At 39.8% G+C, this 14,354-nt stretch overlaps 2 protein-coding genes across 8 annotated transcripts in view; one reads left to right on the top strand and one right to left on the bottom strand.

The window, feature by feature from the left end:
- The window catches only part of LOC119556170 (serine/arginine repetitive matrix protein 1), a 94,826-nt gene that overhangs the window by 20,873 nt on the left and 59,599 nt on the right, over positions 1 to 14,354 (bottom strand). For 3 of the 7 annotated variants that reach the window (XR_005219961.1, XR_005219962.1, XM_037868089.1), the window contains exon 3: positions 9,047 to 9,960. The exons of 2 other annotated variants lie outside the window; for them this stretch is intronic. Coding sequence is in view for 1 of the 5 variants with exons in the window: in XM_037868089.1 (XP_037724017.1) it covers positions 9,047 to 9,755 (709 nt within the window). In the remaining 4 variants the exon portion in view is untranslated. Of the gene's footprint in view, positions 1 to 8,164; positions 8,207 to 9,046; positions 9,961 to 14,354 lie in introns of all 7 variants that reach the window. 2 more of the 7 variants (XR_005219959.1, XR_005219960.1) reach the window with 1 other exon arrangement.
- Positions 10,961 to 11,639, top strand: LOC119556172. Its single transcript, XM_037868092.1, has one exon. It carries the CDS (start codon positions 11,122 to 11,124, stop codon positions 11,527 to 11,529), a length of 408 nt encoding a protein of 135 aa, XP_037724020.1. The 5' UTR covers positions 10,961 to 11,121; the 3' UTR covers positions 11,530 to 11,639.

Here is a 14,354-nt window from a genome sequence, read left to right as displayed (position 1 = left end):
CAACGAGGTATAACATTCCTCATTCTGACTTATATTTTTGTTATGGCAGCCAAAAAATGGAATTTTTATGGCGGAAAAAAGGGTTTACATTTTTGTCAAAAATACGAAAATCAAATTTTTGTCAAAAACGCGACATTTTTTTTTGGTTTTTCCATCGTAGTTTAGCCAAATCAAGGCGTACAGCAAAAAGACCTACTGTTTTGAGCAGCTTGCTTAATATGCTAACGATCCCTATCACTTTAAGGAAAATTTATTTTTTGGCCAATTTTCCCATTTTTTGTAAGGGGTTACATCGCTTTTTTTGCGAAAATTCGCAAAAAATAAAAATTTCCAAGTTTGAATGTCAATCGATTGGAAATTAAGCAACGAGCTCAACGAGGTATGACATTCCTCAATTTGACTTTTATTTTTATTTTTGTAGACAAAAAACTGAACTTTTTTGGTGAAGAAATAGGGTCCAGAACTCTCTCAAAAATAAGATATTCGGATTTTAGTCAAAAATGCGACTTTTCTTTCCGGTTTTTCAATCGTAGTTCAGCCAAATCAAGGCGTAAAGCTAGAAGACCGGCTGTTTTGAGCAGCTCCCTAAATATGCTAACGATCCCTATCACTTTAGGAAAAATTTATTTTTTGACCAATTTCGCATTTTTTGCAAAAATTGGCAAAAATTAAAAATTTCTAGGTTTGAATGCCATTGGATTGCAAAGTTAACAACGAGCTCAACGAGGTATGACATTCCACATTCCACGGAAATTTATTTGCAAAATGGCAGCAAAAACACTGATTATTTTGTGCGGAAATGAATTTATTTTATTTATTAAAAAAAGAAGATTATTTTCAATACATGCATAACTAAAAAAAACAACGAATAATAAAAAAAGTACATTGAACAAAAATAATAAAATATGTAATAATTAGACTTATGAACAAATCATATGACAATAGTAAACCATTTAAAAATATCTCTTATTTCTTACTTTGCCATATTAGACAATAATGATGCATTTTATGAAACAATTTGGCTCACAGCATGCTACTTTTGTTAGATTCACCCTAATTTTTGAATGCTGAGAACTCGCCTCTTCGAGTGTTGCCCTTAATCGCTTTTTGTGGTTTTGTTTTGGTTTTTATTTCGATGCCACCTGCTGGGGTCAAGGTGTGAAAACACATGCCTCATTTAGTGGGGGGGTGGCGGATGCTGGGGTCAGAGGGCAGGAGGCAGGGGGCGTGGCAGCTGTGGTCTGGCAATTGGCAAACATAACAATAAACTAGAGGATGACAGTGGCAGGGAATTTGCGGGCAGTTGTTGCCTGTGCCATTGTTGTCCGTGTAATTTCAGATAGAGCACAAAATAACCGAACCCAGTTGCAATTGCAATGTAACCCCACTTATTTGCCGCCCCCTGAACACCGCCCACCGCCCACCACCCACTCACCTCATCTTGCATGAGTTCGCATAATAAGTTCCTGTTTATCTCGACTCGGTTTGCGTTTGTTTGCCCAATGTTGTCTGCATTGCTCCTCTTATCCTTTTGCCCCCTCCTTTCCGTTCCTTACCCGCCCCTGAATATGCATATGTGTGTGTGTGTGGCTGCGCAGGTGTCATGTTTCCGTTTCCGCTGGAACGGCAGCAGAAGCAGCGGCCGCCAGTCAAGTGCAAATATTTTTGCATGCTGCACCCCACAAACAGCTGTGCCCAAAGAAATAGTGGTGAATAAAAAAAAGCCAATTTCCATAACATTTTTTACTGTGCTCAATAATAATAAAATATTGTTAACAGGTTACTAAAAAGCCACACATATACAACAAAAAAGTGTGCAGTGCAAGAATCTGAATGCTAAGTTGTTTATCACAATAAAATACTGACTTAATTAGTTTGAAAATTATAAATCAGTTACCCAGATTGGTAACACCCCAGATTTTAGCATTTAAATAAGTTTAAAATTGTTGTTTTATATTGTTTTATATTCTTCAAAATGTGCTTGCATTTGTTAAACTAAACACAAAAACGCTCCTAAAGTTTTGCCAGCAATTGTAAACACAGTGAAAGTGAAAACCGCAGCCAACACCGCCCTCTTTTGGGGGTGTGGCATTGGTTTTTATTAGGTATGCGCTGCAGTTCTTGTTTCTGTTTCGTTGTGCAGTAAAAATATTTGCTTTCGTTCAATTTCAAGTGTGCGCCTTGTCGATAAGTGGCAGCGACTGCAGTTTTTCCAAATGTTTACCTCGCCAACACGCCACGCCCCCTTTGTCAACTATAAAAGTGCAAATTAATAAAAAATATATATAATGTTAGGGGGGATTGGGTTGGAGATGGCATGCCTTTAAGGATGCGCACTCAATCGAAGCATTCACAGATACTCACACACACACACACACACTCATGCACATGAACACACAAATAAGAGAGAGCGTAGCATCTTCAAATGCCTTTGGCTGCTTTTACTGTCTTTCTTTTATCTCCGGCTTTTCCGCTTTCTTTCTGTTTTTTGATCGACAAACCGAACAAATAAAAGAGATGCTTGAGTATACACGCTCGCCGCATGCTGAGGCGAATTCAATTTTATGCTGGCCATTAAAGATTTATAGGGTTTTCCCAAGCGAAAACTTTCTTTATGTTTCTTGAAAAATGGAAATTATTTGGTGAGTCTGTAAAACACATAAATTTGCCAACTGCAGGCGACAAACTTTCTGTTTAAATATTCTATGAGTTCTCATAGAAACAAATATGTATTTTTAGGGGTTTCATAATTACAGAATTTAAGAAATGGACGCTTAAGTTCCCTTCTAAGTTATGAATTACTTTCGTAAGTTTTAAATTCCACCGCCTGCGACTTTGTTTAAATATTCATAAGCCCAAAATAACTTGTGTGCGTGTTCTTCAATACCTCATAAGCTCTTCGGCCTCACATATTAAAGCCTCACTTTAAGCCAGAGGATTTTCATTTCCTGGGCTCAGCTTGGAAAATAGTTTATTGTATAAAGAAATGTGTACTTTAGCTACATTTTCCATTCTCCCCCTTTTTTTTCGCCAAGATGAAATCCCACTGAAAACAGATTTATCCACACATGGGTAGCACGAAAAAAGAAAGCAAAAATAAAAAATGGGGGAAAAAACTAGAAAAGAAGGCGAGTAAAAAGTTGGACTGCAAGTTTGCCGCACAGACAATGCTCCGACACTTATCTCATTTAATTTCGTATAATTTTTTCCTTCTTTAGGCGGCACACACACTCTCAAACACTCACACTCACACACATGCAATGAAAGCAGTGCAACTTTGTGCCATGTTTTCCATCACATTGTTGCAGCCTTTTTTGGTTGGCTTCGGTTGGAATAGTGAATGGAGGGGACGGGGAGTGGGTTAATGAAAAAACTTTTTCGGCTTCTGCTTTGTTTTATTGCGCATTTTTGCGGTCGCGATTGTTGGATTCGAGTTGCAGCCTTTGCCTCAGACAATGGCCAAAACAAATTGCTGGCCCACAAAGGGGGCGTGGCCGAATCCCTGCACACCCTCAGATAAACACACACACACAAAAAGAAAGGTGTGCGCGGGGCCAGATAATGTGAGAGCTGAAATGCACTTAACTCATTTACGGCCGCGCCGAATGCGCTTAAATAAATTAAAATGTGGCAGGCCCTGACACTTAAATGCATATGCACACGAAAGGCAAGGCAAGGCGACCAGCTGCCAGGCATCTGAATGAAAAACGCAATGCCCTGGAATGTTCAAAAAAATACAGGATTCAATCATAATAGAAATTATTATTGAAATATGATAAATTAAGCGGCTAAATCTTCTAAAAGAGCATAAATACAAGGCACTGCTTTATTCTCACAACTTTCTGTTCACTGCTTTCTTATCACAACTTCCGGTGCACTGCTTTCTGATCGCAGCAAAAGTGTTGCATATCTAAGAAAGCGGTTTTGAAACGAAAATATTTAATATTTACTTATATAATATTTTTTATATTTAAAAAAATTATTTAGACAATTTTAGGCAATTAAATAAAAGCAGTGCTAAGCTTAAAATGCCCTTAAAAATGGTTTAAATAATGTAATTATTGGCTGGTATAAATGCACAGTCAGACAATCATTTTTGCATTTAAAGATGTAAGAGTGTCTCTTTGACTCTTGTGGTTCCTGATCACACACCTCCGGCCGCATTTACAGGGTATGCACACCAAGTTGCGACACACTTTCCACCGCCGTGCCGACATCCTTGCCACCTTCGCTTTCGCTTGGCTGGCGGTGAAAGGCGAGAAAGTGTGCCAAGAAGCGAGTAACAAGAGACAGTCAAACAAAACTGTGACACAGGAGCTGGAGCGAGGGGCAGGCAGGCGGCGAGGCACTGGGGCAGTGGGTAAGCAGGTCTCAAAGGACTTGCTGCACTTAAAACATCGTGGTGGCCATTAAAAATTATATGCAATAAGCAGCAGCGACGGCGAACAAACAGCAAATAATGAAATTATAATTAAAGCCAGAGTCAGGGCGAAATAAGACCATCAAGTGCACAAAATGAAGCGACCACAAAATGCAGACAACGAATTCAATTACCTTCCAGTATCCTGCCAGCCAAAGTGTGGGCGGGGCAGGGTTCGGGGGCGGTGGCGAGGGTGTGGTTGTGGCGTAATGAAGAAATTATGAAGTGCATTAAAGCGCAGAAAGGCAAACGGGCAAACAAAACCGGGGCCAAAAGGACGAAACGAAGATGAATACACTGATTGAGCTGCCCCGAGGATAAGGCAGCAGAAAAACTGGAGAGAAAGGCAGGAGGCGATGGCAAAGGACAGGACAATAAAATGCAGCCAGCGGCAGTGAAAGCGAAAAAAGCGTGGAAAAAAAGGAAAACAGCGAGCAAACATTGGGGGAAATCCGCAGGAGGTTGGAAAAGGAGGCGGGAAAAACCAACCAAAGGCGGAGTGGAGTAAGCCAATTACCAAAGCCAAAACGAGCAGCGGCTCCAATTTATTTTCATCTCGCACATACACACAATAATTGTTTCTGTCTTCTTTGTATACCCTTCAAGATGGTACCTTTATATGGAGAACATATTGAAAAAACTCACAAAAAATATAAAAATAATTAATGGTTATATTAACTAGTTGAATATATTAAGCTTTATATTTAAATATGGTATTCAAATCAATGCTTTTAAGTACTTTCCATATATACAGTGGTATTTAAATTAATTATAGGAACAATGCTTTAGGCAAACGTTTTTTGTATCTTAAAAAATCTATATAAAATCTTAGCGGAACTTTTTTTTTTTAAGAATTTACAAAACTTTTGTAACTAAAGTTGTATACAAAATATATTAAAAGGACAATGAATATTAGATATAAAGAAAATAAAATAAATAAAAATGTTTATATAAAGTGCAATGGAAGTTCCTGGGAACCTGTTCAAATCATATATTTTCTGTCGGTCGGTATATTTTTAGCCTTGCCAGGACACTCAGTTTTGCTCCCCTTTTGGGACCTCCTGATCTCCCTGGTGGCCCCTGGGCCCTGGAACCCCCTTTTCTCATCCACCCCTCTTGTAATTAATTGAAATGCCTGTCGCGGCCAAGGCTGACGAAGGACTCTCAACGTCCTTGACTTTGGGGTCGCAAACTCAATGGAAAAACTGAAAATTTAAAATAAATTAGAGTGGTGAGGCCCAGGACTCGATTTAATATCAATATGTAGCTGTTTTGTTATAAAACATTAAAACAAAAATTCATTAATTAACATAAAATTAAGCTTCGATGCATTATATTTAATGAAATATATACTTTACATTAACTCAACTTAAGTGTTTATATATCTAATTCCCTTCTGCTGAGAGTAAACACGATTTGTTCGATTTGTTTAGTTATTGTATACAATTTACTGCTAAACATCCACCACAAACACTCGTTATTTCACCGCCAACAAATTTACCCACTTAAATAAATTTAGATTCAATTTGCGCGCGTTTTAAACTCAATTAAAGTTTTAGGCCCTAAATAACATTTAAATGCCGTGTCATTTCATTACATAAACCGGCGATTTGTCACGTGAAGCGAGTGAGAAAATGGAGTGCCGAAAGTTAGGTGGACTTTGGGTGGTTATTTTCGGGGGGGCTGTCGGTGGGCGCTATGGAGTTGCTGGTTTTGCAGGAAGCCAACTTGTCATTCATCAAACTTTTTCAATAAAACTTTTGCGCCGCTTCTCATCGCTGGCCAAGCTGCAAATCCGTCGCCCGTTGCGAAAGCCGAAAAAGCTTTTTCGGTAAGTGGAGAAAGTCAAGTGCGGGCGAGTGAAATGCAAAGTACCCGTAGTCCGCCCGTCCAATTTCACTCGAGAGTTTCGATTTCCAGTCGCCGTTGTTGTCTACTGTCATTGTCAACAGTCGCCCATGGCCATGCCCCCTGATGTACTTCCATCGGAATCCACTTTCTACACCGCGACAGATATATATAACAAAACTTAACTTAATTGGAGGTTAATATTAAGCCATTTATTAGACCAAATAATCATTTTTACCAGCAAAAAAATATAAATATCACTAATTTTCTCACTTAAAATATAAATATTTTTCAAAAACATTTTCTGGATTTTCTAAAATAATTAAAAAATTACTTTTGAAATTAAAATAGTTTTCCTTGTAATATAGGCTCTTCTCTTTGAAATTAGTAAGCTCCATGGTTTGATTTTATTGCGCATTTTTCTCAGTGTACAGCATTCAATTCGAAGCACTGACAAACAAATATTATATTGTGTTCCATATCGATTTCCTCTTTAGCCGTTTCTGCATTCAATTTTCAGGATGAGCCATGCAACTTTTATGTTGAGCTCATCATTTTGCCAACTGCTTTGGGTGGCAGGAGCAAGGCGAATGGGTCGGGAAATTGGGCGGGAAAATCGGATGGGAAAACTACTGAATGCCGACTGGCAGGGAGCTAAGCGGAACAGACAAAAACAAGATGGAGCATTGGATGAGAGGCTGGAGCTCGGAACGGGTGAAATTGACAATAGAAGCTGCTTTAAGGACTCGCTGGCTGAGTGAACTTCCAAGGAGCAGGACCATAGGAGATCGGGTCGGGTCGCATAGTTGAGCCGTAAACAATCAATGCAATCTCGAGTTGGGAAGCACGAACAGCCGGAGCTCTATCAATTTCCATAATTAATCATGCAAGACACAGCACACACAAAGGGGTTAAGCGATGGCTTTCGGTGCCCTTCAGATTGAATCAAATCAAATCGAATTGGAAACGCACAATTCAAACGCCTCACTCGGCAATCACTCGAATGGGCATCCGAAAAATAAGAAAAGTCTATCCAAATTTGATGGATTGCATCCTAGCCGCAAGCTGATAATAATATGTATATGAACCCATTTGACTTCTCTTAGGTATATAAACGAAAATTTTAACATCTTTATGATGCTATATCCTACAGATGGCCACACTGCGAATGAGTAATGTGTTTATTATTCATACGCCGTGTTGTACAAATGCTGATATTATTTTATTGGTTTTCTTTTTTTCAGTTTTAATAATTTAATTAAAAGCACTGAAATATTATATAGTTAATGTGGATTTCTATAATAGGCTAATGGTGAATAATTAAATAAATAGCATTAAGTTCAATTCATGCAAAATCTATAATTCCCAAAAAGAATGTCAAAATTTGGTTTGGATTTTTACATACCAAAAAAAAAATATAATTTTTCGGGTCCCAAAACATTCGAAAATTAAATTCAAACCACAAATCGAGAGGCTAAGCAAATTCCAACTTTAAGGGTAGTCCAAAATATATACAACACCCACAACGCCTAATAGATTTTCTATAGAAAATCCATTCAAGGCTGCTGCGATGATTTTCCGCCCGCCCAAAAAAAAAGTTCGCCATGCATAAATTTCGACCAGGCGACAAAAACAGCCGCGAAACCGCAAGCGCGTTTTACGAGCGTTTTTTCTCGCCTGCCAACCTCAAGATGCGCAAAAAATATCTGCAACGCGGCCAGGCCAACGGCTGTGGATTCATGGCCATGAATTGACCCAAACTGAAAATGGTTAGCACGTTTTGGCAGGGGTTAGTCATGGCCAACGGCGAAACAATCGGGTTAAAGGGGGGGGGGGCAGGGGTTCGAGGGTTCCGCGGGGTTAACGGGGTGCAAAAGAACAGACATTGCCGCTTACGCTTCGACATACAGCCCCAGGCAACCAGCAGATTTCTCAGACCTACACAAAACAAAAAAACAGAAATTGAATGGGAAAATATATAGAGTACACGTAAAAAAGAATAAATCAAGAGATGGACAATGATTGGCGAGCATCGGTGAAGGAAACTGAGAGTGCGGGGTGAAAGCTAAACTTCAAAGTCGAATAAAAAAATGGCACTGATAAACATTTTGGTATACATTTGAAAATGCCTATATACTAAAATAAATATAACTATATTTTAAAAAGGCGAAACATGACTGAAACAATTTTGGAAAATATTTAAAAACGTATTTTTTTTTTAATTTAGGTAAATATAATTTGTTAATAATCTTCATTCCACTATTCATCTACCAACTATAAAACTTTTACCATTTTAATAGGCTTTCTTTTCTAAAGGTTCACAAATATTAAATCATTTGGGTTGTTAACCCAACTTTTATTTTATATCAACTGACCATATAAAAATTCAATGAAGCTTGTTTATAAGAAAGGTAAATATAAACTTCAATCTCTTTAATTTCCAATAGTTAAACCGCCTATTTTCAAGGAAAGATATAGTTGTTTTCCCTTTTTTTGCTTTTTATAAGCCTTTATTATGTTAAAAAAGTATAAGTAATCAGAGATTATATACGAAATTCATTTTTAACCATCCGTAAACCATAATTTCAATTCAACTATGGCATTAAATAAAAAATGGATGTTAAGAAGGTGATTTTACGAAGTGATAAACAGTGATGTCTACTAATAACCCATTTCTAATTTACTATACAACTTTTTCCTAGATTGGCATAACTCCCCCATGACAGTGTATGAAATGCCCATGGGGATGCAGTGGACCCTCTGTTGAGCCCGGCTTACCATTCTGGGTAGTGCTGCCCTGGAAGAGGTTCCGCAAATAGGTGATAAGCCGCCGGTGGAGCGGTCGATGGCGGTGTCGCGAGGACTTCCGGTGCGAGGAGGAGGACTCCTGGCCGCCGCCGCCCTGCTCCACATCCTCCATGTCCAAGGTGGAGACAATGGCAGCACCTCCGCCCGATCCACTGCCACTGGCCACCAGCTCCTTGCCGCACTGGCTGGCGTCCACGATGATCTCGATGCTGCGCTGAGTGCTGGACTTTTTGATACCCAGGGCCGCGGTGGAGCAACTGCTGCCAGAGGGACCACCACCACCACCACCAGCGCCACCAGTGGCTATAGTGCCGATGAGGGCATCGGTGACACTTGACCCGGTGCCGGCAATGCTGCTCACCGTCTGGTGGTGACCCTGATGCCCCGACTGCTGGGTGCCACGACCCGTGAGCAGGTGATGCTGGGCGGTGGAGGGCAGCTCGTTGACGGTGCCATTGCTGTGACTGCCGCGGTAGATCAGCTCCGTTTCGTTGCTCACCTGGCGCAGGGCATGCAGACCGGTGTGCGATGCACTGCTTGTCAATCCGCCCGAGGATCCACCTCCAGTTCCACCTCCTCCGCCGCCTCCTCCTCCTCCTCCGCCGGAGGAACCACCATTCAGACCCGTATAGTAGGCGCTATTGGGTCGCTGGCTGTGCTGCACCTGCGGCCCGGCCATCTCGTTTCTCTCAGTGTATTTTCTTTGGGTCCTGCTGGAGCGGTTAGTTCCTCCTCGTCAGTCTCCTCCACCTGCTCCCGTTCCTCTCTAGAGGCTGGCCTTTAATTGTCGCTAGCTGGTTTTAGTGGTTTTAGTGGCATGTTGGACATTTACATGTTTACGGCGGTGACTGGGTTAGGCAAAGTGGGGTTAAGCGGAGCGACATCTGCGAGAAGCGGGTAAAATCAAGCAAAAGATATTGTAATTCAGTTATCAAAGCGTTTGTTTCTATACCGATCAAAGCATTATTTAAAAAATGTATATTTACAAAAATAAAACTTTTCAAAAAGTTTAAGAAATGCATTTAAAGATATATAAAAAAAAGAATATATTCTTGACCTATATGACCATCAATCATTATAATAAACCATTTTTTAAAACCATTAATAAAAGTAAGTCATATATTTTATGACCAAATTTTAATATTTCTGGTCTTTCTACCTCAAAAGTTTAATAAAAATCAAGGTAAGATAAATACATCAGTAAATTAAATATATAACTTTCCTGAAATTTTACTTTAATAATTTACAAGAGAAATGTATTTAATATTTTTTTATTATATTATATAAATTGTCAAATACAATATTTTAAATAATATTCTGGTTTTTAAAATTATTCAAGTTAGCTTGATTTGATCGGAATAGAATTTAGTTAACAAAGGAAACTATTTCCAGGAATTTTAAATCATTCCATTTGCCAGCAGCAATGCACTTGTGTGTTTGTGTTAGTGCGCGTACATGAGTTTGTGTCTGTGTGTGTGCGTGTGAGTATTATTGAGCTCTTGTAAGCCGCTTTGTTATCCGACTTAAATCCTATTTACTATTCGATACTGAAAACTAGACAATTGCCTTCCCAGTAAATTGTGGCAGGCTGAAGTGCCTTGTTTAATTTATGGAGATGCCAAGGAGTTAGTAAAGCAATTTGCACTTTCAGATTATTACTTTGAACAGCATTTAGGTGCCATTTATCCAATTTATCGACAATTTCATAATTTCGTTACATTATCAGATTATTAAGCCGAAAATTTAGATCGACTTTGGTATAAATTATATAAATTTATAGTTTATCAATAAGACTTTTGACTGAAGGAGATAATTTTTTAAACAAAAATACTTAATAATAACCAGTAGGCCCCGCAATGAACCTCACATCGGCTAAGCCGTCAGTGTGGAACATTTGGTCAGTTTTGGGGCCAATCTCACATAGATCAGTTCGGGTAACCAGCTAAAATTCAAAATTTGTCCGTGTGAATAGCTCCGTGTTTTCTTTTTTCTACCTTTCTGGCCGTTTGCCGTTCACCGTTGCCCGTTGCCCGTTTTTAACCGCCATGAATACTCTCAAGTCCGACGACAAGCCCTTCAATCCCTTCTACATTGGCCCCCATCCCAGTAGGGCATGTGCCATTCCCGAGATTCCCGGCCAGCAGTGCTCGCCCAACTGTCAGCCGCCGGAGGGCCAGGCTGTGGCCCATCCTGCGCCGGCTCCTCGCCAGGATGCACAGGATGTCCAGAGCGTGCCCAGCGGAGCTGCGGGCGGCATGCTCATTGTGGGCGTGGCCAATATATATAGCACTGTGGAGGTCCTGGCTGCCGCCGCTCGAATGGGAGAGGCGGGCGGAGCGGGAACGAGAGCGGCAGGAGCGGATCAGGCCAAGACGACGGGGCCCAACAACACCATATGCAAGCCGTATCCCTGCATGGAGGGCGCCCGATCCGAAAGTCCTGGCTGTGAATGAACCGGAGGAAATTCACCCAGGATCAACAAACCAATCATCTACCAACTGGCCATCTAAATCAGCAATAGCTCAACCTAGGTTAGCCCCAAATACTTGAATAAAAACCAAGAAAATCATCCAAACTTAGTTTATATGCCAAGAAAAAAATGGTTAATGTAATAATTTATTCTTAACTCAAATCATCACTAGAAAAATAATATTTTGTACATAATTTGAAGGCTGAAGCTTCAATGGCATAAGTTCTGTATTGATTCTTAAATAGCTTTTATGAGATCTGTATATATAATAACATAGATATTGGATTAGGCTTAGAATTCAAGCTTTCAAAATATGCCGAGGTATTATTTTTGTTAGCTTTAATGCCAAGCCTCAGTTATTTTTCTTTGAGACGACCAAACAGTTAACCCCGTTCAACAATAAACGATTCGAGTGGAATCCCATTTGGGGAGTATTATTTTTGAAAGAATTTCGTTCGCACATTTGCAAGCCGTTGCGATGGATTTCATCTGGAGCTGCAGCTGCATCATTTATGGTTCGATGGCAACTGGCAAATGGATCAGGAGCAGCAAAAGCAGCAACAGCAACAGCTTCCACATGCACATGCAACTTTCGGTGGCCAGAAGAGCGGTGCGTTCGGCCTGGAGAGTCTATCGAACGTATTGCTTTTGCAAATTCAATGAAGTAAAAATTTATTATTTATTGATAGACTTATGCGAGTGCACAACAGCAGGAGGAGCAGCTCCTTGTTGAGCTGAACACTTTATGCCCTCAACCTTGCCCCACTAACAGTGCTGCCAAGTTGGCTTTATTGTGAAGATATTGAACTTAAAAAAAAAATGTATATGAACTAGATACGCTTTAAAAATTTAAGAAAAATTTAAGATACCTTAAAAAAAACATGTACTAAACTAAACATTCCTTCCGGATCCAAGGTAAGTGCTCATTTTAGACTTACAAATTTAAATAAATCATAAATTTGTCCCTTTCCACTGCTTATTTTCATTGGCATCACTGTCGACAATGCGTGTATTTTCACTCGTCCTCGTACTTGGCAAAATTGCAGTGGATGCTGCCATTGCTTTTGCTTTCTTTGGCAGCACCTGTTTGCCAAATGATTTATGCATTTCACCCATTTTGCCGTCGACGTTTCAGGTGCAACAAAACTAGCAAACAACTGCAAATGCAACTGCAAACCGGCGGCAATGTGGCAATAGCAACAACGCTTAATGTGATTTTCTTGTTAAATGCGAGTCGAGTCGCTCTCTTCGCGAAGAAAAATGGAGCACTTTGCTGCCAGTTTATATTCGACGTCGTCGAACCCCTAAATAGTCGTTAGTTTGTTAAGCTTTTAACCTAACCCCCCATTTTATCTGAGTGCTTGTCGTAAAAACATTTTACAATTGCCATCCAAAATCGAGAGATTTGGGAATACTTCATTAGAGTAATTTAAGCGAATGAGATCGATTATATTAGTCGTTTTGGAAATAGATAGAGCAAGGCAACACAGGATATTCCTTACTTTTTATAAGGTCGTAGTGCTTGGCTGTTCTAAATGTTAGCCAGTGAAAAAATATCTTGCAATGTGCAGGACTTTTGTTTAAATTTTAAGGAAACATCACAAAGAAAATAAATTGATTGATAAGAATTCAACAGTTATTTTACTTGATAACCGTAACTTGTTTCAAAAATGATTGATTAAATGTTGTCTTGCTTTAAACAACATTTAGCTTAATATTATTTGAAATTGATTTATTACCATATTGATTACTAAATTCATTTATTTAAATTTTCTGACATCTTCCCCGAATGTCTTTAAAATCAAGTTATCAGAAAATCGATCATACGCACTGTGGGCAGACAAAGAGACAGCCTCAAGGCAACCAGAAATCCGACTCCCATTTCAGCAATTCCATTTTCAGCTGTCAACAAATCGAGTGCAGAGGAGATACAAGCACAAAAACAACAGGGCAGGGGGAAACTTAATTTATTGAAATGTCCGGAAATGTAAGCATTAAAAGCGCCGCACGACGAATGGAAAACAAAGCATAAATATCTATTAAAATGAGATTGAAATAAATTACAATTTACAGGGAAAGCCAGTGGCGGGGAAATGGGCCTGCGACACGCCATCCCGGGCCATTTAATGCCGACATCTCCGCCGTGCCCCCGATTTACCATTCCATGTACCATTCGATTTCGAAGGTCAGGTGGCAGTCTCCTCGATTCTTGGGCAAACGCAGGAGTGCAGGGCAAACACTTCTCCGATGGCGATGGTCGAGGAGCAGCCATGTGAACATGGGGGAAATTAAGTGCAAGGATCCATGGATCCATGGCCAAGGAAGCCGGAGGACAACAAAAGGACTCGCATACTTAGACGCACTTGAGCGTGGGGCATGGGGCATGGAGTATGGGGCATGGGGCGTGGGGCATGGGGCATGAAAAATGGCAGCAGCACCGCCCAACGGCAGAGGAAATGAAGCTGAACTTTATTATAACAATACACAATAATCGTGTGCAAGCTGCGTCTCAAGTTTCCTCCTTCGTCCTGATTTTCCGCCATGATGGAGTGCTGCGGAAAAAGGAAAGCGGATATGCCGCTCGAAAGGTAAACTGCAACGGAAGCCAGACCGCACAAAATTATGATGGAAACAAATAAAAATCTTAGGTAAGAGGACTCTTTTATAGAAGGTTAATTTTTTAGAAATATTACGACCTTAGAATATATTTCTTTCCCCAAAAGAATCTTTTTAAATATATTTTGTATTAAAAACAATATTTTCGGACTTTAAACTTTCATATATGTTGAAATAAAATATAAAATTAAT

The sequence above is a fragment of the Drosophila subpulchrella genome, chromosome X (assembly GCF_014743375.2).
Source record: "Drosophila subpulchrella strain 33 F10 #4 breed RU33 chromosome X, RU_Dsub_v1.1 Primary Assembly, whole genome shotgun sequence".
Lineage (NCBI taxonomy): Eukaryota > Metazoa > Arthropoda > Insecta > Diptera > Drosophilidae > Drosophila > Drosophila subpulchrella.
The sequence above is the reverse complement of the archived record's forward strand: the minus strand, read 5'-3'. Positions and strand labels throughout refer to the sequence as shown.